Source organism: Sarcophilus harrisii, chromosome 1 (assembly GCF_902635505.1).
Source record: "Sarcophilus harrisii chromosome 1, mSarHar1.11, whole genome shotgun sequence".
In the NCBI taxonomy this organism is placed as follows: Eukaryota; Metazoa; Chordata; class Mammalia; order Dasyuromorphia; family Dasyuridae; genus Sarcophilus; species Sarcophilus harrisii.
Window position 1 is genome coordinate 660,951,627 of NC_045426.1, and position 24,439 is coordinate 660,976,065.

The following is a 24,439-nucleotide window of genomic DNA, read 5'->3' on the forward strand; positions in this document are numbered from 1 at the left end:
AATAGTATTAGGATCCTTCTCAACTTTGTGGCTTCTCTGCATTTTATGTGTGCCACTTAAGTCTTTATCCAAGTCATGGTAAATAAGGTTAAATACATAGAGGTAAGTTTCCCAAGGGACTCCATTCAGCTTGTCCTTTTCTACTAGATCTGAGAGGAGAAATAGAAAGCACATGAGGCTTCAGGGTGATTGACAATGAACTGGAAGGGACTTTAGAAAGTCACTTAGTCCAGTACTCATTTTACAGATGAGTAAACTGAGATCCAGGGAAGTTAGATGACTGCCTCTTGACTCACATAGGTTAGCTGTCTTCAAGTATCTGAATGGTTGTCCTTGGGGAGAAGAATTAGACTTATTTTGATTGACATTTGAGAATTGGGGAGAAGTTGTTGAGAGGAGATCTTGGACTAGCCATAGAGAAAACCTTCCAACCTTTCCCAAAGTTGGAATGAGCCTCCATTGATTAGTGAATCTCCCTCCCACACTCTCTCCCGTGGAGGTCTTCAAAGACGAGGCTTCTTGCCTGTGTGCCAGAGAGGGATCCTCGGGCAACTTTAAATTGGACCATATGGTCCCTGAGGTCCTTTCCATATAGCCGGCTTTGGGGCGTGAGGGATTTCGGGATTCGTTGACCTGAGAAATCCTGCAAGCCTGGCAGCTGATTGCAGGGGCGGGCAGTGGCTAAGGGAAGAAGATAGCTGCTGGGAGGCTGGTGGAGCGCTTCCCACGTGTGAACTGGAGTTCTTAGGAGCTGGGAGACAGGCTGGGGACATCGGACAGAGCTCCGCTGCCAGTAGCACCACTGCCAGCTCCCTGCTGGACTCGGAGTGCGGTGGTTGCCCAGCCCAGAGGGAGGAGCTGGGGTCTCTGAGGCTCTTCTGCACCTGTCGGTAGACAGGGGAGGAGAAGGAAGAGGGGGAGGAGAAGGAGGAGGCGGAGGCGGAGGCGGGGGCACTGCTAGGCTCAGGCACAGCCCGCCTCTGCCCCATTCGGCGGGCAGCCTGGGCACCGGGGCTCTCAGGGGCCACTACCAGGAGACATGGAGCTGCTGTCGGCCCTGAGCCTGGGTGAGCTGGCGCTCAGCTTCTCCCGGGTGCCCCTCTTCCCGGTCTTTGACCTTAGCTACTTCATCGTTTCCATCCTGTATCTCAAGTACGAGCCAGGTCAGTCCCGATCGGGAGGGGGCTGAGGGCTGGGGGCACTTGAGTCCGGGGAGAGGGAACCCTGCGGGGCCGCGTCTGACGCTCACCTGCCCCCCATTCTTCAGGCCTCTACACTGCCTCCCCTCCCCACTTCCCTAGCTGTCCTCTACCCCCCCTCTACTCCTCGGGTGCCCTTGCGAGGTGAAACCGCAGCTGTTATGTCTATATAAGGCCGTTCAAGGAGAAAAGGGCTGCCGGAAAATTGACACCGTACCCTTCCCCCCAACCCTTTCCGGGGCTAGGTTTCCGGGAGACCCTCTGCTGTGGCCCACTGAATCTGGGCCATGGAATCGACCCTGCCCGGTCTAGCTTGCCCACACTTAGCGGAAGGGTCCCATCTTCCCTGCAGGTGGCCAGGTTTCTGCAGATACGCGCTCCTTAATAGCTACAGACCCGTTAAAGAGGACCGGACCAGGAGTATAAGACCTGAGTTCTAGTTCTGGCTCTGAAACTAGTTAGCTACGGGGCCCCGGGGAAATCACTTAAAACCATGTGAGCGTCTTCTGTCAAATGGGGCCACGATTATGCCTAACCTATTTCTTGCGGATCTGGGAAGATTAGATGAAATAACGGAATTTCGGATTTTTTAATTGAATGGCTCCTCCGATCATCTAGGCCATTCGTCAGTTTACAGAGGAGGAAACTGATGCTCCTGGAGAAGTGCTGCCAGTAAGTTAACAGCTGGGATTCGAACCTAGGCTTTTTTGCCTCCAAATTCAACTTCTTTATAACAGAGATCGAACCAGAATATCACCTCCCCCATCTACCCAGAGAACAGGGCACTATTCAGTTCATCTGGTGGTGTGGCTTGAAGTGTTATTTTTATCGGTGTTGATTATTCTTTCAGCACCACCATTCCGGTCCAGAGCTGGACTTTTCTTTTACAAATAAGGAAACAGAACGCCATTGGAGACCCCAAGGCTATATTAGTGGGCAGGGACCACCTGGATTCTATTCTTGTACTTTCCACCCAGTTTTTCTACAATGTAAGCCGGAAAAGGGCTTTTGAAACCTGAAAGAGTTGGGGGGAAGGGGAGGGAGAAGGAGCTGATGCTTTAAAAGCTGTTACTAGGGAACATTTATTTTGCAAAGCAAAATTGGAATAGCTTTGTACTAAGATTGGAGCATTTGTTTCCTGTTCAAAATGCTGGTAGCTTTTTGCCTACCAGCAAAATGCCTACAATTCTACTGTAGCCCTATCTCACTCTTCTCTGAGAAAAAGGGAACATGGAGAAAAAGGAAACCTTCTTTAGAAACTGTTAAGTTTTAGACTAGGTGATCTTTGAGATACTTCTCATTCTGATAGTCTAAATTATGTTTCAATGTTCCTTTGAGTTCTGAATTCCTACCAGTTTCTATATCATATGTTCCTTCCAGCCCTTACAGTCAGTGATCTGAAGTTTCTCTTTAATTTTTGACATTCTATGTTCTAAAGTTCCTTCCAGTTCTGACAATTTGTGAATTTCTATTTTTTTAAAATCCTATTTTTAAAATGAGAGATTTGTCCATTAAGAGTAAAGCACTTTCTGGAAGGACTTTTGAGTAGAAGTTTTGGAAAGACTGCTCCATCTTAGAGGAAGGAGGGAACCATAAGGTTGGCCTGCCTTACAGTTAAACCTGGACTTTTTTTTATAGTGTTTTCTCCTCCTCTTGGGGGCAAATGATCCCAAGTTTGCATAAATTCAAGTCAGGACCTGAGAACTTTGAAAAACCTACAGAGGAAACCACCAGCATAGAGAGAAACTAGCCAGTTAGTATCCAATTCTGCAGGCTCTGGGAACTATTTTAGATATATGCTATCATAAGTATCATGAGGAAGCTTAGCTCCTTAGAATTAGGAGAACTCCAGGTTTGAATCTTTTATTAGTTGTGCCTCACTTACCTCCACTGTAAGATGGAAATAATAATACCTTTTGGGTTGGTTGTTAGGAAGAACAAATTAGTTCATTGCTGGTATGTATTTTATGTAACCCCCAGTGTGTTATAGGTTTGTTTTTCAATTGTCAGTATTAGTGCTTGAAAATGGCAAAGTTTCTTGCAACATTTTACAGAGTTGCCTAGAATTTTTTGGTTGCTTACATTTTTTTGGAATTCCAATTACTTGATAATTCTGATTTGGAATCAAGAAAACCTACCATGTGATCTTTTTCACTTACTATATGATCTTTTAGAAAGTCATTAGACCACTCTAAACCTCAGTTTTCTCATCTCTATAATGAACCTGATAATTCTTGTTCTCTCTCGGTGTTCTCTGTTTTGCACTTTGGAACAACAAATTATTATAGAGATGGGAGTGATGATTGAATTTTTCTAGGTCTATTATCGCTTCAGCCTGAGCTAGAGACTGAGCTAGCTCAAAACCTTCCCTAAATGCAAGGTTTTCCCCCAAAATGTACATAAATCACAAATGAAGTATAATTCTTAATATTTATATACAAGATATTCTTATAATTTCTGAAGCCACAGACTAAATCTGTAATGCAACTAGATAGCACCTAAAGTAATTATTTCAATCCATTATTTAAGTTATAATTTCTTCAAATACATAACAGACCTTTTGTGTTCTGTTTTAAGGGTCCTCTTCACTCAGATAGCCCAAGGTACCTTCTAGTTTTGATATTGTGAGTTTCAAGGTCTGATATCTCTGTGTCTTTCGATTTTAATTTGTCCCTTGGTGTCTGTATCAAAGGTAACTCCTGGGCTTGACCCGAGATGGCAAGTTTTAGGTTTTAAGAGCTGCCTATCATGTAACCTAGAATGTGGTTTTCTGTGAATGTTTGTGATTCTTAGGGACAGTCAAAACATACCAGGAGTAGGACAGGAAGAATAAAGGTTTCCAGAAGAATATCTGGGGGAAATCACTAGCTACTCAGTAAACATAATGCTTCTGTATATTTGTATACCCTTTCATTACTTCACATTATTATGAATAATAATCATAGAGTGCATGATTAGCCCCTTAAGGTTTGCAAAGCCTTTTATGAGTATTATCTCATTTAAGCCTCACAATTAGCCTGGGAGATAGATGCTGTTATAATTTTCATTTTACAGATGAGGAAACTGAGGCAAACAGAAGTAAATGATTTCCCCAGGGCTATACAACTAGTTATGTGTCTAAGGCCAGATTTGAACTCAGGTCTTTCTGAGGTTCAGGGTTCTGTCCACTTAAAGTTTACAAAGTGCTCTTTCCTTACAGCAATTCTGTGAAATATGTAGCCTATGTATTATTATGCCCATTTGAAAGATGAGGAAACTCAGAAAAGGGAAGTACCTTAGCTATGGTCATAGGTATTTTGGGAGTAGATCTTGGGAGAAGAATGCAGACAAGGACTCTTTCTATTAATGTAAGGCGAATGTGAGTGTATATATGTGTATGTATATGTTTTTACCTTTTTAGTGTTCTTGACCACAGATAAAGACTCTAGAACCATTATTGGACTGATGCTTTTAAAGGACTTAAATGAAATGCATAGGATTATGAGGGAAATTAATTATTTTAAAAGAAGGTTCTTAAAATATTAAAAAGAAAACTACAAGTTCATGGACTCTAGGTCCAAAGCTCCTACATTAGACTTTGCAAGTCTCTGCTTGGAGCTTCCTAGGGTTATTATTATGTCACGCTGGAAGGGAGCACAAAAGGTTGCAGATAGAGGATGGTTTTTGAAGCACTGAAATTATCTTTATTTCTTGAGAGTTTAATCCAGGGGTCCTCAAACTACGGCCCATGGGCCAGATGCAGCAGCTGAGGATGATTATCCCCCTCATCCAGGGCTATGAAGTTTCTTTATTTAAAGGCCCACAAAACAAAGTTTTTGTTTTTACTATAGTCCGGCCCTCCAACAGTCTGAGGGACAGTGAACTGGCCCCCTATTTAAAAAGTTTGAGGACCCCTGGATCTGTGAAGAGCCAGAGGCTGCTCAACGGAAAGATGCCTATTTGCCTGCTCACATGTCTGCCTGGCCAGCCTAGACAATCTCTTGCCTACCTGCTTACTTCTGTGGTCAGGACAAGTGGTATGAAGAACCCCTGGCCTGGGATTCAGAACAATGAATCTTAGCTCTGTTCCTTATTGCCCTTGTCACTTACAATTCGTCATATTGCTTCTCTGAACCTCAGTTTCCTCATCTATGAAATTAGGGGATTTAATCTAGCTATTCTCTAGAACTCTCTTCCAGTTCTTAAGAACTTCATACGCTTAAGAAATGAGTGGATTTAGGAAATTTGGGGTATGGGAAATCCCTCTACTAGTAAGTACAGATGGCATTTTGTCTCTAATTTTGTAGAGAAATCCACTGTCTGAGCATACAAAAGTTAAATAACTTTTTAGAGTTGCATAAAAAGTCTGCAAAAAATTTAGACCCATGATTTCTGGACTGTAAACCCAATGCTCCATGATGCCTGATATCTCTAAGCCTCTTGAAATGGGGGTAATCATTCCACAATTAACTACTATGATTATTAAAGGACATGATGGGAACAATAGCCAAAAAACAGGTATAACTTCACAACTTCTTACCCCAGAGTGGAAGGGGCTGCCAAGGAAGGGAGTTTTGGGTTTCTCTTCCCTAGAGGTCTTCAAGTCAATACTGGATGATGCCTTGGATGGGATATTGCTGAGAAGGATTCTAGGCAGGTACAAAATAAACTAGTGACTTCTGAGGAACCTATCCATGCTCCCTTGAGCAGCATGAAATTCTGGGAGGCACTATAGGAATGTAAGTGATGATAATTGACATTTATATAGTGTTCTCCGGGTCATAAGACGCTTTGCTCACAGCACTCCTTTCTCTTTTTGGACCTCACTACCACCTTGGGGTAGACCCTTATCATCTCATGTTTGCTGTTGATAGGTCTGCTTACCTCAAGTCTCTCCCCACTCCAATCCAGCCGCCATTCTAATACTTCTTAAACTTTTCCCTTATAACTTCATTTCACTAGAGAAATTTTTATGTGACTCTGGGTATATTGGTACATAAAATAGATATACAAATCAAACATTTACTGATAAACCATAATTTTGTGATTCCATTCAGTTATGTGATCCCATATGGGTAGCAGTAAATTCCAGTGGCTCCCTATTGCCTTTGCTGAAATATAAAATCTTAGCATTCAGATCCTTTTGTGTGGTTCAGACAGCATTTAATAAAAAAAAAAGCTGGAGAAATATCTAGAAGCAAAGCAAAGTTTATTATACAATCCCTCGAGAATCACCCATCGAACAGACAATCAAAGGGAGGAAGCTCCGTAGGGGGCAGGGTCAACACTTTTTATCCCTAACGCAAATACCCCCTCCCACCACTGACCCTCATCCTTATTGGCTGAGGATCTTACATTCTAAACACGGGAACTACCCAAGAAATTGAACTTGACCAATAAGTACATAGTTGCCCATATTTGACCTAAACAGAAAAACACTGATATCATAGGAGGATAACAACGGGACTTAAGTATGCCCTTAGGGGATAGCAGGGAGGGGACTTAAGTATGCCCTTGACTTGATCCTTAAGGCCTACTCCAACTCTGAAATAGATGAAGCCTTACTCAGTTTTCACAACTGTCTTGAAAGATCTCACTTCATCTCGTTCACTTTCATGACCTGCTCCTTCTTCTAGTTTTTTTATGCTTTACCCCCACATATTCTTGGGTCCAAGAACACTGGCTCCCTTTCCTACAACACTCTATCTCCCAACTCCAAGCCTTTCCTCTGACTAGCTGTCCCTCACACCTAGAATACTCTCCCTCCTCATCTCTGTCTCCTAGTTTCCCTGGTTTCCTTTAAATCCTAGATAAAATCCACCTTCTACAAGAAGTCTGTCCTGACTTTCTTTCCCCCCTCTCCCCTTAATACTAGCTCCTCTCAGTGATTATTCCCAATTTGTCCTCTTTATAGTTTATTTGCTCATACTTGTCTGCATGTTGTCTTCACCAGTTAGACTGGGCTCCTTGAGACTATTGCCTTTCTTAATACAAAACCCGGCACATAGTAGGTACATAATAAATATTTGTTGATTGACAGACATAATATCATAATGTCCTAATAAAAATAAGCTAGCATTTATCTAATATTTTAAAGTTAGTAAATCCCTTTCTATTTATTATCTCATTTGATTTCTCAATGACTTTGTGAGGTAGATGCTATTATTATCTCCATTTTACAGATGAGGACACTGAGACAGAGAAAGATGAGTGGATTTGTTCAGTTCAATTAGTATCTAAGGCAGAGTTTGAACTCAAGACTTCCTGACTCCATTGGTGATATCACTTAGCTTCCTTGAGGAAAGGGGAAGTAAGGAGGAAAACCATTCCAAGCATGGGTGATGGCAGCCCCCTCCAAAGCACAGAAATGGAACCCTGTATTCTACAATATGGAGTATAACTTTTTTTCAGAGGCAGCATAATCTAGTGGAAAGAAAACGAGATTGGAAATTAGGAGATCTGAATCTGAATCTCAGCTCTGCCCTTAAGTCCTGGTGCCTTTACTTCTTCATCTGTCCAAAAAAAAAAAATGATTGAAACAAATTAAATAATCAAAGTAGTATGCTACAGCAGAAAGAACGCTTGTTTGTGGTAGCAAAGAATTGGAAAAGGAGGGGCTGAATAAGTTGTGGTATATGAAAGTAATGGAATATTATTGTTCTATAAAAAATAATGAACAAGCTGATTATAGAAAGGCCTGGAAAGATTTACATGAACTGATGATCAACGGAACAAACAGAACCAGGAATACATTGTGTACAGTAACAGGAAGAATGTGCTTGGTTCTTCTCAGTAGTTCAGTGATCCAAAGCAATCTCAATAGACTTTGGACAGAAACTGCCATCTGCATCTAGAGAAAGAACTAAGGAGACAGAATGTAAATCAACACATGCTCTATGTTCATTTCTTTTTTCTGTTTTTTTATTCTCTCACCCATGATTTTTCCCTTTTGCTCTGATCTCTCTCCCAGTATGATTCATAAAGTAAAATGTATTAAAATTATGTAGTAAAAATGAATAAATTTACTACAATAAAGAGAATTTTTAAAAAAAAGAATACTTGTTTGGCAATCAGATGGTTCAGATCCCACCTCTAGATTTACAGTGTGACATTCAATAAGTTCTGATCACCTTTGGTCTCAGTTTCCTCATCTGTATGATAAGGGCTGAGGGAAAGGGAAAGTCTGGTGTCGGTGGGCAGAGTAGAGCATGATCTAGATGATTTATGATTTGTTTTTTTTAGTGCTATACCTAGAATTCTAGGGTGTCCAAGGGCCCTCCCAGCTTTAAATCTATGGTTATTTTTAACCAGAGAAAATTTCTTTCATTTTCCCTAAGTTAAATTGTTTTTATTTTAACAAATGACAATCAATTATTTGTGTAAAAAAAACCCAATCAAACAATTTTTAACATTCATTTTTTAAAAATCATTTTTGAATTCCAAATTTTTTCCTTTCCCTGTCCTTCTTTGAGAAGGCAAGCACTTTGGTATGGACTATATGTGTACAGTCACACAAAACATATTTCAATATTATCCATGTTTCAAAAGGGAACACAAACCAAAAAAAGAAAGAAAATAAAAAAGTATGCTCCAATTTGCATTCAAATTCCATTAGTTCTTTCTCTGGAGGTGGAAAGCATTTTTTATAAATCCTTTGGAATTGTTCTGTATAATGATACATTATATTATAGTATTGCTGAGAATAGCTAAGTCATTCACAGTTAATCATTGCACAGTATTGCTGTTACAATGATTTCCTGGCTACCAGATAAATTTCTAATGGTTATTTTAAGCCATTCCTTTTGGTCTTCAGAATTTAGGCTTCGCGTCCCCCACTGCTCTCTGCCTTTTACTTCCATCTGAGACTACAGGCCCTCTGATCTGCTGTGGACTATGGGGCTAATTTGGAAAGCTGTGCATCCAGTGCTGGTCAAGAGGCAGCCATATGTTCGAATCAAGCCAATACTTGATAAATCTCAAACTTTCCTCCCTGAAGCACCAGAAGAAAATTTAAAAGAAAGAAAGAATAGAATTTAAATGTTCTCTCTGCTAAGGCAAAAGCTGCTAACCCTCAGGTTCAAGATTGTAGGCTTTCCTTTCTGAGAGGAGATGGTCAAAAATGAACTAAGCTAAGACACTGGAAAGAATGGCATCCCAAGAAGTTATTTTTAGATGGGTCTGGATGGTGTGGGGAGGAGGAAAGAGAGAAGGTATCAATTTCTGAAAAACATGAGCTTGTTCCTCCTCCCAGACTGACTGCCACCACCTGTTGTAAGGAGGATTTAATGCTTGGCTGCTAGGGGGATTGGAATAAATGCCCAGAGTGGAAAGATTGTAGGTCCATGAGATGGTGAGAACATTTTCACCTCAAGCCCAAGGGTTTGTTCATTTTCAAGGAGGAGAGGACCCTAAACAATCTTGAGAGGCTACAATATCAGAATTAGGTTTTTAAAAGAATTTATTGTTAAATTTTGTTTTCAGTACATCATACAAAACTGTCTACTCTTTCTCAGATCACTGGAAAGTTGCAATTCTAATTAGATTTGAACTAATCGGCCAATCAACAAACATTTGTCATGGTTCTGCTAAGTGCCTAGTGTTTTGCAAATCTGTGGATAGCAGGAGAAGAATAAAACAGTCCCTACCTTCTAGGTGATTTACAGTCACTTGAAGAAAACAGTATATATATATATTTTAAAGCTTTTTATTTTCAAAATATATGTACAAATAATTTTTTCTCCTCCTTTCCCCCATCCCCTCCCCTCAATGGCAAGCAATCCAACATATGTTAGTGTACATTTTTTTTAAAATTTAGAAATTCACAATGTAAACAGGAACAAACAAATTTTAAAAAACCACTGTTTGGGCCCTTTACAACCAGGCCCCTTCCTCCTTTTTCAGTTTTCTTCACACCACTTCTCTCTTTCCCCAACCCTACCCTCCAATCCCAGTGACACTGATCTTGCTGGTTCTCCATCTCCAGACTTCAGACATTTTCAGACTATACCTCATGCTTGGAAAGCCTTTTCTCCTCATCTGCCCCCTGGCTTCCCTGGCCTCCTTCAAGTCCCAACTAAAATCTCGCCTTCTACAGCAAGCTTTTTTTGATTCTTCTTAATTCTAGTGTTGCTTTCTCTTTATTAATTTCTCTCTATTCTTTCTAATAATTAATTTAGTTCTAATTAATTAAGCTTCCTACTTATCTCTGTTAATAATTTTCTATTTATCTTGTTTGTACAAAATTGTTTGCACATTGTCTCCCTATTAAGAGGGTAAATGCTTTGAGAGCAGGGAATGATTTTTGCCTTTCTTTGTATCCCCAGCACTTAGCATCAAGGTCCCTTATAGGTGTTGTCTGACTGAAAGTCAATTTGTAGCATCAGGAAAGGCCTGTTAGAGGAAATGAAGCTTGCTTTAAGTCTTGAGGGAAACTAGAATATACATTCAATAAACATTTATTAAGACCCAATACATACCAGTAACTGTACTTATCGATAGAGATAGTAAGAAAGGCTGCAAACTGCAGTCCCTGCTTGTAAATTTACAAATTAATGTAGGAAGAAAACAACAACAGCAAACTATAGTATAAACAAGCTAGTTGGGGAGGGGGAAAAGAAGAATTAATTAACTGAGAAAAGACATTAGAGGAATATGAAAAGATTTCCTGCAGAAGATGGGATTTTAGTGGAGGCTTGATGGAAATCAGGAGGTGGAGATGAAGAGAACATTCAAGACATGGGGGACAGCCACAGAAAATGTCCAGAGCTGAGAAATGGAGTATCTTATTTCTGGAACAACCAAGAGGCCATTGTTCCTAGTTCTAAAGGGATATGTCAAGGAATAAGGTATAAGAAGGCTGGAAAGGTGGGGTAGAGGAAATTATGAAATTGTGAAAGACTTTGAACACTAAACAAAGGATTTTGTATTTGATCCTGGGGTTAATAGGGAGCCACTGGAGTTTGAGTAGGAGACTGATCTATGCTTTGGGGAAAATCACTTTGGCCAATGAATAGAACGTGGATTGGAATGGGGGAAAATGAGTGAGGGATGATGAGATTCTACCCCATTGTGGTGGCAGTGTCATTGGAGAGAAGGGGGAATATTGGGGAGATTTGGCAAAAATAAAACCAACAGGCCTTAACAATAGATTGTCTCAGTTTCTTTATATGTAAAATGGGAATGAGAACATCTCCCTTGCCATATTGTTGTGAAAATTAAATGAGATAATATTTGTACTGCAAGAATGTGTGATGATCAATTATGAAAGACTTGATTCTTCTCAGTGGACCAAAGCAATCTCAATAGACTCTGGATAGAAAATGCCATCTGCATCCAGAAAAAGAACTATAGAGATTGAATGTAAATCAACACATGCTAGATTCATTTCTTTTTTCTGTTTTGGTTTTCTCTCACATGATTTTTAACTTTTGCTCTGATTTTTCTCTTTCAATATGATTCATAAAGCAATGTGTATTAAAAATAAATAAATTTTTTTTAAAAAATGAGATATTTGTGAAACCCTTTGTAAACTCAGAATCTGTTATTAATAATTATATAATAGTACAAGTTTACTTTTTTTCAAATCCACTGCACTGGGGTATCTCTGAAAGGAGTATGTTAATAATAATTATTATTATCATAATTATAATACTCTTTTGCTTGTGTAGAATGTTGTCATCACATTATACCTGTAAAACAGTTTTTTTCTTTTTAGCAAAAGTATAATTACACATACTTCTACTAAATTCCATCTTATTAGATTTAGCTTGGTTTTTCTATCCTATCAAGGACTTTTGAGAACCTCGACTCTGTCATCCAGTGTGTTAGCTGTCTTTCTCAGGGAGAACCAAGGGCAAATCACATGCAGAATTGATAAACATGCTTATTTAAATAGCACAGAACCAGGAAAAGATTCTTTGGGTACTCCACTGAAGACTTCCTTCCAAGTTGAAATTAAACCATACTCTTTAAATCTGGTCATTGAGCCATTTCTAAATCTATCAAAAGTTTTTATTATTTAGCCCACTTTTTTCCACCTTTCCACAAGAAGAATTTGAGCTATTTTATTAATTACTTTGCAAAATCTAGGCAAACTCTAACTACAGCATCCTTTCCCCTTTCCTATCTAATGGTTTAATACTACTTTCAAAATGGAGACAAAATTAAATTAGTATTGCCTGGTTTTTTTAATTCCTTTTTTTTTCATTATAAACTTAAACATCAATTAATACAAATATTTTCTTTATTAAAAAAAAAAAAAAGCTACCAGAAAATGAGAGTTGTATTTGAAACTATAGAGTTTTATTACATACAAATTTTTAAAAACATATATTAAATTTAGAATGAAACACTGCCCAACTTGTCTGCATATCCCTAGTGAATCTCCTTTCTCCCTCTTAATATTTCCACCTCTCCTCTACCTCTCTTTTCTCCTCTCCTGCTGGTTAATTGTGAGTTCCACTAGGGAACTTTTCTTCCTCCTTGTTAATTGCTAAAACCCCTTTCCTTGCTAACTCCTCTTGGAATTTCAACCTGCTCTTAATAGCATAATAAAATCTTAGCCCCTTTGAGACAAAAAAAAAAAAAAAAAAAAAGAAAAGAAAAAAATAACAGCCCATTAGTCTTTCTAACCGAGAACCCTCTTTCTGCTGAGTTACATTTTACTTTCTCCTTCCAACATCTCACCCCATTATACTCCTTGAAGACACAGAAAATCAGGAAAAAAATAGTTGTTACCTGCCATTCTGCTCCACCTGTCTCCACCTCTGGCTATATTTAACTTCTCACCTCAACTGCTTGCCAAGTCTTGCAGCCTGTTGCATATTTCTTGGCTTAACTTCTCTTGCCTAACTTGATTTTTTTTTTTTTTTTTTCCATTTTGAACCTGTACTTAGTTATCATTCCTTCAACCTGGAAAGCCCCTTTCTGCACCCCCGCCACTTCCATCCATTCAAAGGTCTCTGTCTTTCTCCGTTCATTTTCCTCACCAAAATCTGGTTCTAAAGTAGCCTTCTTCAGGAATTTGTCCACCCAAACTCTCACTTTTTTTTTTTTATTTCACACCCTCTGAGGATACACGTATCTAAAATGTACTGTATTACTGAGCATGAACCTCGACTCCTTTTCTCCAGTGGTTTCCTCTTTCATTTCCCCAGTGAGATTTACATTTCCCCAGGAATAGGAACTCTGCTTTCCTTATAGATTCATAGACTGTTGGAGCTGGAGTGTACCCTGGAAGTCAACTGGTCCAACCATGATCTATTATATTAAAGAAGAAACTGAGGTCCAGGGAAGGAAGTAATTTCACTAGTGAAAGAGACAAGATTAAAAACAAAAATTTTTTTTAGCATTTTAATTTATTATTTATTTTGGACATTATTTTTTAAGTTTTAAGTTCCAAATTCTCCCTCCCTCCTTTCTACCCCTCACCTACTGAGAAGACAAGCAGTATATTAGCTATAATGTGAAATCATATAAAACATATTTTCCATATTAGTGACAAATTTTTTTTAAACAAGTAAGAAATTTAAAAAAGAAAGAAAGAGAGAAAATTATATTTCAATTGACATTACGAGTTCATCAATTCTCTCTCTGGAGGGGGATAGCATTTTTTTCATTTTGAGTCCTTTGGAGTGGAAGAGACAGGATTCAAACTTGGGTTTTTTTTCCTTTCTAGGTGCCCATTATAGTGTTCTATTAATAGTAAACTCTGACTTGCTAATAAATGAATGAAACGGTAAAGAAATGGATGAATGACATGAAGGAAAGAATAAATGAGTGAATGAATAAATCAAATTAACAAGTATTTATTAAGCACTTACTGTGTCCAGGCATTCTGCTAAGTGCTGGGCCTGCAGATAAATAAATAGATACATAAATGGTTAAAAAAAATAAAAGGCATAAAATTGGAGAGAGACATTATGTAAACAACAATGGACAAACAAGCTAAAGACAAGATAAAGTGGAGATAATCTCAGAGGGAAGAGATTAAATCACTGCGATTAAGCATTGCTGAGAAGGAGATTTTACAGAAGGTAGCTAAGGAAGCCAGGGAAGACTGGAAGTAGAGATATAGAGGAAGAGAACTGTAGGCTTGGGGGACAGTCAGTGAAAATGCCCAGAGTGGAGAAATGGAATGTGGGAGGAACAGTGAAGCCAGTGTCCCTGGATTGCAGAACATGTTCAGGCAATAAGGTATAAGACTGGAAAGGTAGGAAAGGGCTAGGCTTTGAAAAGCTTTAAAAGCTAAAAGAAGATTTTATGTTTGAAAACTATGTCCAAAGAGAATAAAATCATGCATATCCTTTGATCTAACAACACCACTATTAGGCTTGAATCCTCAAGAAGATTTAAAAAAAAAAAAAAGGACCTATATGTATAAAAATATTTATAGCATCTCTTTTCTCAGGGCAAAGAATTGGAAATTGAGGGGATGTTCATTAATCGGGGGATGGCTGAATAAATTGTGGTATATGATTATATGGAATATTATTTTTGTATAAAAAATGAACAGGATGCTCTCAGAAAAATCTGGAAAGTCTTCCATGAACTCAAGCAAAGTGAAATGCATGTGTACAAAGTAATAACAATATTGTGAAATGATTAGCTGTGAATGACTTTGGCTATTTTCAGCAATACAATGATTTAAGACTACTCTGAAGAACTTATGATGAAGAATTCTATTCATACCCAGAGAAAGAGCTCATTGTATCTGAATGCAGATTGAGACATGATCTGTGGTTTTTTTTTCCAACATAATTTTTATGGAAATGTTTTGCATAACTTCACGTGTGCCTTCTTAAGGAGATGAGGAGGAAGGGAGAGAATCTGGAACTCAAAAGTTTAAAAAACAGGTAAAAAAAATTTTGCCTGTAACTGGGGAAAATAAAAACATTAAAAAAAAGATTTTATATTTGATCAGAGAGGGAATAGGAAGCCACTGTAATGTACTGAATACTGACATCATATGGTCAGACCTGCCTTTTAGGAAAATCATTTGGCTGCTAAGTGGCTGACCTGGAGGAGAGACAGAATTGAGACAGCAGGAACTTAAGCAGTCAATGAATGAAAATTATTAATGAATGAAAGAATGAATGAGTGGATAGAAGGATAAATTATATTAGAAATGAAAGATGGATGAATATCCCATTCAAATAAATGAGCAAGTTCTTTTGCGGTGATTGAGTTGGGCATCTGACCTCCCTAGGCTCACTACGGTATCAGACCTAGGTAACCATCACAAAGATGCTTTTGCAGGTGCTGTGGAATTATCCCGGCGGAGTCCTGTGGCCTCATGGATCTGTGCCATGCTCTATTGCTTTGGGAGTTACATCCTGGCTGATCTTCTGCTTGGGGAAGCCCCGATCGATTATTTCAGCAATAACTCCAGTGTACTCCTGGCTTCAGCAGTCTGGTAAGCCTTCCTTTGGAAATAGATTCTGCCTCTTGCTTGAATAAGAAGGAAGGCTGGCCATAAAGTGCATGTGGCTCTTCCCAGAGCTATCCCTCAGACAATCCTTGAATGTTAACTAACAAAGGATGGCAGAGATGAGAGGGCTCATACCCCATGCATGATGAGCAGAGAGAATGAGACAGTGTAGAGATTGAGGAGATGCTCCTTGAATTGAGCTGAGCCCTAAAGGAAGCTTTTGTTGTTTTTCAATTGTGTCTGGAAATCCCATTTGAGATTTTCTTGACAAATATATTGAAGTGATTTGCTATTTCCTTTTCCAGTCCATTTTAAAGATAAGGAAACTGGGGTAAACAGGGTAAAGTGACTTGCCCACGGTCACAAATCCAGTAAGAGACTGAGGTCAGATTTGAACTCATGAAAATGAGTCTTCCAGGTTGGGCACTGTACTCACAGTGCCATTTAGTTAAAGGAGGGCTAGTTTTTTGATAAACGAGGAAAATGATGAGAGACATTACCGTTGGAGGAAGGAGAGTGAGCAAAGGTATGTTAGTAGAAAAACATAAAAGTTATGTTAAGTAATAATGAGAGAAAATGCTAAAAAGAATAACAAAGGGATATGGTCTGATAGTGGGGAATTGGCGGGAAGCAGAACAGACATAGGTGAATAAGTAGGTAGGGGCCGAATTGCAGAAGAAACCTTCAATGCCAGGCTAAAAAATGTGAACTTATTAGAAGGCAATGAATGGCATTGGTAAACTCTTGAACAAAGGAGTAATTGTATAAAAAAGATAAACTTGATTGTGGGGAGTATGCAAGGTGGGGTGGAAGCGGGAGGAAGATGCTGGAAACAAGAGAATGTCTTCTCTTTTTCTTCCAGCTCTCACATTTACTTCAATAAATTGGCCTAATTCGACTTAAAGCTAATTATATTCCTCACTGTTCAGATGATATGAGAAGAGGTAGGTGGGAGTGAGAATAGGTTTGATTTCTTTCAAATGTTGAATGCTGCCTTCCTTGCAGGTACATGATTTTCTTCTGCCCCATGAATCTCTTTTATAAATGCGTCAGTTTCCTACCTGTGAAGCTCATTTTTGTGGCAATGAAGGAGGTGGTAAGGGTGCGAAAGATTGCAGTTGGTATCCATCATGCCCATCACCACTACCACCATGGGTGGTTCATCATGATTGCCACAGGGTGGGTCAAAGGTAAGTCCACTGGGCATACCATGGGGCCTCTGCCTACCAGACTTGAAGCTATAAGTGGGAAATTCCAAAGGGAACCATCACATTCAGAACAGCCAATTGTTCTATAGAATAATAGTGTTCTTACTTTCTTTTAAAAAATGAATTAGATACTTTATTGATATTGTTTTTAAAAAATTATAGTTGAATTACTTTCTGATGACTTCCCTTATTATTGAACCCTTTCTTATGACAAAGAATTACAATTAGGCAAAAAAAAAAAAATATGACCACAATGGTCATATCTGACTGTTCATCTCTGTTAATCCTCTGAAATCTTTATTGGTCACTGACTTCAATGGTCAGTTCTATCTTTCAATGTTTTTCTTTTATGTATTGTAGTTACTGTGTAAATAGTATTCTTCAAAAGACCCATAGTTCTGTTGGGTCTAATATAGAAGGCAAACTGTTTCACATCACTTGGTAGTCAATCTTCTGGTGATTCATTTATTCAATAACTACTTAAGCACCTTCCAGGTGGTGTGGTAGAGAATGGGGATACTAAGACAGAAATAATAGTACCTGCCTTCAAGGTGCTTCTATTCTGCTGGGGAAAAACAAACAGATAAGCACATATAAAATATAAACAATAACAAGCTTCTTTGTATTGATTTAGGTGGACAGACACATTGCCTGTCTTTATATATGAAGCCTATCCCTCTGTGGCGGTTTTCCTCTTTAGTTTCATGGGCATAATCTTTTGAAAAAAAAAATTGTGGGTTTTTTTCAATTAACAAAAAAATTACCAACATTCAATCTGTTCCAACCCTTCTCCACCATACACGTACACATACAAAATCCTAGTCACAAATATGCATAGTTGAGCAAAACAAATTTCTATCCCAGTTATGTCCAGAAAGTAATATTTTCATTCTGCACTCTGAGTTCACCGCCTCTCTTTCATGGATCATCAGTGCTTTTGATTTGTGGTTGGTCCTTGCGTTCATCAAAGTTTTTAAGTCTTTTAAAGTTGTTGTTTGTCTTGACAGTTATTGTTATTGTCTAAATTGTTTTCCTGGTTCTTCTCCCTTTACTCTGCATCAGTTCATATAAATCTTCCCAGGTTTCTCTGGAATTATCCCTTTCCTCATCTCCTGGCATACTCTTGAAGAACTTTGGGTAAGCCCCAGGAAATGATGAGGCATGAAGGACCTTGATAAAGAATAATATCCAAATGTCTCATATATATATTATGATGGCAAGGGAGAAAAGGGTGTCTTGGTTGGGGAAGTCCCTAGATGATGATTAGAACAATAGAGCAGTTGATTAATAATCTATTTCCAAAATATGTATAAATTGGGACATCTCCATTTCAAGTGTTCATACATACTATTTGTAGTAGAGTAGTAGAGTCTTCCAAGTTCCTCTTGGTCTGATCAACCATAACAGGTCTCATTGTATATTGATCATAAAATAGTGGTGTCAGTTTGATCCTCTTCCTTTATAAAGGACAATAACCAATTCAATCAAAAGTCATGGTTGTATTGATTTGATCTTGTGTTAGAATATGATTAGTTGTCTGGGAGCTACAGAGGAGTTTTTAGGAGGGAAGGGGTCAAAGTTACCAGGGAAGACTTTAGGGAGGAAGTAGCACCCAAGTGGGGATCTTTCAAATAAAAGGATGTTGGTAGACAAATATGTGGGTGGGGAGTCTGATCCAGGCAGGTGCTGGAAGAGACTCCTTTTGGAAGAGAAGGCAGGATGGTCATCACAAATAGGAAGTGGTCTAACATTTTACTGTTGCACAGGTTCAGGTGTGGCGCTGATGTCCAACTTTGAGCAGCTGCTCCGTGGAGTCTGGAAGCCAGAGACAAATGAGATTCTCCACATGTCCTTGTAAGTCATTGACATTGTTTGGCACTTCCTTTTTCACAATCAAGATGTTAGGAAATCCAAGTTATTCCCAATTTTATGGATGAGGAATCTGAGCCCAAACAAGTCAGCCACTTTGTCTGAGGTCATCCTCAGAGTCTCTGGGTCTCTAGGTCTTTATGTGACAGTCAGAATTGTCCTCAGAGTCTTGGGGGTCTCTATGTCTTTAAGTTACAGAGTCATCCTCAGAGTCTCGGGGGTCTCTGGGTCTTTAAGTTACAGAGTCATCCTCAGAGTCTTGGGGGGGGGGTCTCTGGGTCTTTAAGTCAGAGTCATCCTCAGAGTCTCAGGGTCTCCAGGTCTTTAAGTTACAGTCAGTTTATCTTTGCCTAGATTCGACACCTGTGTGAAAAATGAAAATGAATGAAGTTCCAGACAATCAATTCTGATTGAATTGAATTGAATTCAGATCAGCTCTGTCTACTGAAATGACCTCAGGATCATAGGCAGCTAGCTGGGGAGTGTTGTTCACAGAATCCTGAAGTAGAAATCAGAAAGGGCTGAATTTGAATTCTGCCTCTGATACTGGCCATGGGACCCTGGTCCTGGTTGTAAATCACTTAACCTTCTGTGCCTTCACCTGTAAAATGGGGTTGTTGTGAGAATCAACTGAGATAACATAAGAGCCGCATAAATTTGCCTCTTAAATGCTACTTAGCTCTTAGAGTCGGACTCTGTCCCTGCTTGAAGAAATCTGAGAGTTTTAGAGCCTTCATTTCAGACAGTGTTGAAATGACTCGTGCTTGGTGGTGGTAACGTCTGGATTGGAGAGGGTTGTCCTGTTACACAGAAAGCGCCAAGGGGCATGGGATGTGCCTAGTCCAATTGTATGAGGGCCCTGCTCCAAGAACACAAGATGAAATGCAGCCATCTCTAATTACGTTCCAGCAGGGAGGACACATAGGGGACTCATCCATGGTTGGAAAGGAATTTAGAAAATAGAACATAGAATGTCAAGGCTGGGAGGGACCTTAAGCGAAAGGAGCCTCCTGTTTTTGCTTGACATTGGGCCAAGTGCTTTACCAATATCTCATTTGATTCTTACAACTCAAAGACATAGGTGCTATTATTATCCAGATTTTACAGTTGAGGAAACTGAGGCAAGGCAGAAAGTAAGTGATCTGTCAGTCTCACACAGCCAGGAAGTGTTTGAGGCTAGATTTGAATTCCAGTCTTCCTATCTTTAGGCTAGCACTCTCTCATCCCCCTCAGGTCTAGAGCACCGAGTGTCAGAGTTGGGAGGGCCCTTAGAACACGGGATATCAGAGCTGGGAGGGCTCTTAGAACACAGAATGTCAAGGCTGGGAGGACCCTTAGAACATAGAATGTCAGAGCTGGGAGGACCCTTAGAACCCAGAAAATGTCAGAGGGGAGGGCCCTTAGAATGTAGGATAGGGAACTCTTAGAACAGAATATTAGAGCTAGATTAGACCTGATACAGGCCCTTTATTTTATTGATGAGAAAACTACAGAGAGTTGACATTCAATGTTCTAAGTTCCTGTCTACTTCTAGTATTCAACATTCTATGTCTGATGTGTTCTAGTTTTAAGATTTTTTTTGTCTTGGCCTGAAGTGGTCTGTATGACTGAGGTGGGGGAAGGGGAGTGGTGGGATGGTGGGGTAAGGGAGAGGGGATCAGCACACTGGGACCTACACTGTGGATGCTGGGATGCTTTCTATATCTACTAAAGCCCTGGCTCTTTTTTCTTTTCTAGTCCAACCAAAGCCAGCTTATATGGAGCCATTCTTTTTACACTTCAACAGACCCGCTGGCTTCCCATTTCTAAAGCTAATCTCATCTTCTTCTGTACCCTGTTCATGGTGTCTTGTAAGGTAAGAGCCTGGTGGGGATGCTATGAAGTGACTGTGATAACCCGATGATTAGAAAATTCTTTCTCTGCAAGTAGCAAGAACCCTAATCTAAACAACAGGTAGGAATCCTGGCCCCTGGGAAGATTCAATTTTGGAAAGGTACATTGAGAATCAGAGGCAGGGTCTTTTGTCCTCCTGAGAGGACAGTTAGATGATTTAATAGACAGAACCCTGGGCCTGGAATCAGGAAGACCCGAGTTCAAATGCTGCCACATACTCATACAAGGTGTGTGATCTTAATATCTACCTGCCTTAGTTTCCTCATCTATAAAATGGGAATAATAATTGCATCTACCTCCCAGAGTGGTTGTTAAGATAAAATGAGATAAAACTTGTAAAATGCTTAACAAACCTTAAAGCACCATATAATGGATATTATCTATTGTTATTATTAAACATATCCCTCTTTGCCTTCAGGAATCTATGCTCTAGCAGAGGACACAATTCTCACACACATGAAATTGACTCTACAAATAGGGCTATATTCCATAAGTCTTCAGACATGCTTTATGATTGTTAAGTACCCTAGGAAGCCGGAAAAGAAAACAATCACTAAGTATCTGTTTTTATTTAAATGCATAAAACATTTTAACAATCTTTCAGCCCCTCCTATGGAACTCAAGATTCCTTGTTAGTTATTTTCATTCAGTTTTCCTTTTATGTAATTAGTCACTGTGCCAGAAACTGTGCTAGGTACTCGAACTACAAAGACAAAAATGAAATAGTCTCTGCTCTCAAGGAGTTTATATTCAGTAGGGGGGACAACATGTAAACAAATTAAGTACATACATAATGTATGGATGGGATCAGAACTGTGTTTGTCTTCTCAAATGCTGAGGGGTACCTTCTGCATGAAAGTTGCCCAGAGCCCTGAAATTTCTTTTTATTTTCTTTCTTTTCCTTAACTAAATTTAAATTTCTTAAATTTTTTTCTTAATTACATGTAAACAAACATTTTTAACATACTTTTATTTTTTATTATTATAGCTTTTTATTTACAAAACATATGCATGGTTAAATTTTCAACATTGATCCTTGCAAAACCTTCTATTCCAACTTTTCTCCTCCTTCCCTTCACCTCCTCCCCTAGATGTCAGGTAGTCCAATACATGTTAATATGTTTAAGATACTTTTTAAAGATTTTTAGTTCTAAATTCTGTTCCTCTTCTCTTCCTTCCTTGAGAAGGCAAGCAATTTGATAAAGATTATGCATGCATAATTGTGTAAAACATTTCCACCTTAACCATGTTGCCAAAGAAAATGCATATCAAAAAATAATAATAGTAAAGGAAGTAAAAAAAAGTGGATTTCAATCTGCAGTCAAACCTCATCAGTTACTTAAACTTGCTAATTTGATATGATTGGTTGTTCTGCTCAGGGGAAAGTGTTTTTTGTTTAAATCTTCAAACCATATAGCTAAAAGAGGCTCTATTTCTTTTATTGTAACCCTTCCCTGCTTTTTTTTTTCCTCTGTGTGTTTCATAACATTCTGCTCTGAGGAGAGGGGAGCTCTTGTGGGCCCACTTAAATAAACTTACTAATTTGGTATGATTGGTTGTGCTGCTCAGAGGAGTGTTTTTTGTTTAAATCTTCAAACTATATAGCAAAAGAGGCTCCATTTCTTTCATTGTAATCCTTTCCCTTTCTGTTTTTCCTCTGCGTTTCATAATATTCTGCTCTGAGGAGAGGGGAGCTCTTGTGGGCCCACTTAAATAAACTTACTAATTTGGTATGATTGGTTGTGCTGCTCAGAGGAGTGGTTTTTGTTTAAATCTTCAAACTATATAGCAAAAGAGGCTCCATTTCTTTCATTGTAATCCTTTCCCTTTCTTTTTTTCCTCTGTGTTTCATAATATTCTGCTCTGAGGAGATGGGGCTCTTGTGGGCCCATTTAGCAGAGGAATGGAATATTGACTGGGGACAAGACAATGAATTCTATAAAAGGAGGGGAGAGGTATGGAGGGAGGTCCTGTGTGATTGGCTGTCTAGAGATTTTTTGCTATGGCTTATTCTTTAGTTCCAGTAACCTAAAATGACCTCCAAATCATATTCCTCTGTCTCTCCTCCTCTTTCTCCTCCCCCTCTCCCATTTCCTGTCACAGGTGTTCCTGACAGCTACACACTCCCATGCGTCCCCATTTGACACTATCGAGGGCTTCATCTGTCCTGTGCTCTTTGGTTCTGCCTGGGGGGGCCATGGGGACCATCACCATGATGACCACGATGTCCACGGGGGCCCATCTTCCCTTCATGCCCCGCAGCCTCCAGCCAAATCTAAAGAGGAGCTGAATGAAGGCTCTAGAAAAAGAAAGGCCAAGAAGGCAGAGTAAATGAAGAATCTGCCCCATGTGACTGGTGGCCAAAGAGAGAGTCATTTCTGAGCTGCATGAGAAATATACCCATGTCACCCGAGCCCTCACAGGCTCTACCCTAGACTTGTACAAAGGAGAAGGAATCTAAGCAACTGCCCAGTGTGCCTCTATTATTTCCATCAGGGACCCCTATTTTCAGGGGCTTGCAGATGAGGTATGGAAAGCCCTTATAGGCTCAAAGGGAGAATTCTAGCCCAAAGCCAGCCATCTTGGTGGGAGGCTTTCTCTCTCTCTTTCTCTTTTTTTTTCCTCCCTTTAAACAAAAGCTATTTTGGGAAATCATTTTAAGTTACTGTGGGAATCCAGGAACGTGGTTCTGCCTGATGTCTCTTTAGGATTCCTGGCATTTGAAAACTCTTTTTTATTTTAGAATAATTTGTTTTGAATCCAAGAATGAAAGAGCAAGGGAGGAAAAAAAAAACACCCTAAAATGATTGGGCTCTTAATAGTGTCTTTTTGAATTTGACATATGAGAAAGAAAAATAACTTGAATTTTGAGAAGGGGACTCAATGGCTAAGTGTCCTACCCAAGCTGGAAAGATACCTGTGGCCTATTACTTCTGAGCCAGACCTGGAGCTGCTCATTTACTTTAGACCCAGGTCAGTTTTCAGAGAAATGTCTTTTGGGAATATCTGGGGGACTAATATTTCCCAGGTGGCCAAAGTTAATGCTAATGACTTTTGATGTTCTCTTAGATTTCTCTGAATCCTTAGGATCAGAATGGAATTTGAACTGATTTTTAATTGAGCTTTTTGATTAACCAAGAAGTTTGGCATCCACTCAGCATGTCTCTTGTAGATCAGCTGGCATATATGAGGAGATGGGAAAAGCAAATCCCCCAGTCTTAGATAGTACATTATGTCACTGTGGTCCTCCCCACTCTAGCCTTTGGTTAGCCCAGCTAGATCATAGTTAAGTTCCAATATTGGCTTTGGGAAGCTCCTGAGGCTTTTCCAAGTCAGGTTCTTGGGCTGGAGGGATGATATTCCCATCCAAACTCCCCAAATCTCCTGTAACTGAGCACCAAAGGGGTAATAAGCAGGCTGAGGCTGCTGGGTCCCTAGGCTGCTCACCTGGAACTGAACTATAACTGTGGAGGATGCATTCTGTCTTCTGTCAATTAAATGGAAGGTTTTCAGGCCCAACACCATGGTTGGGATATTATTAGAAGACCTAATATTGGGAGAAATTCTAGGATTAAATAGGTCAATTGCAGTGAGTTTGGGAAGTGCCTTAGCCCAGGTGAATTGCCTCCCCCTACTCCCTACCGTGAAGTCAGGCAGCAGGGTCTGATGTCGCCTCTTTTAATAGCATCGTGTTTTGACAAACCTGTTCCTGGATGACTATAAAGGGCTCCATGTAAGGGGGTGATGTTTTATAGACAAGCCACAGAATAAAAGCATTGTGAGGTAATTTAGAAGCTTCCCTCCCTTCTTCCCAGATCTTTTCACATTTTAGGTCCAAGGAAGTCAGAAGACAAAGAGAAGAT

At 39.4% G+C, this 24,439-nt stretch overlaps 1 protein-coding gene across 1 annotated transcript; it reads left to right on the plus strand.

Moving 5' to 3' along the window:
- The first annotated feature begins 717 nt into the window (after positions 1-717).
- Positions 718-24,363, plus strand: TMEM38A (transmembrane protein 38A). The gene is made up of 6 exons (XM_003760999.4): positions 718-1,163; positions 15,435-15,591; positions 16,612-16,796; positions 18,581-18,668; positions 20,421-20,538; positions 22,680-24,363. Exons 1-6 carry the CDS (start codon positions 1,040-1,042, stop codon positions 22,905-22,907), a joined length of 900 nt encoding a protein of 299 aa, XP_003761047.1. The 5' UTR covers positions 718-1,039; the 3' UTR covers positions 22,908-24,363.
- Positions 24,364-24,439: the final 76 nt, after the last annotated feature.

Coding starts and splice junctions, on each gene's coding strand:
- TMEM38A (XM_003760999.4), top strand. CDS start 1,040: ATGGAGCTGCTGTCGGCCCTGAGCCTGGGTGAGCTGGCGCTCAGCTTC. Junction 16,797..18,580: donor TGCCACAGGGTGGGTCAAAG/GTAAGTCCACTG, acceptor ACTGTTGCACAG/GTTCAGGTGTGGCGCTGATG. Junction 18,669..20,420: donor GAGATTCTCCACATGTCCTT/GTAAGTCATTGA, acceptor TTTCTTTTCTAG/TCCAACCAAAGCCAGCTTAT.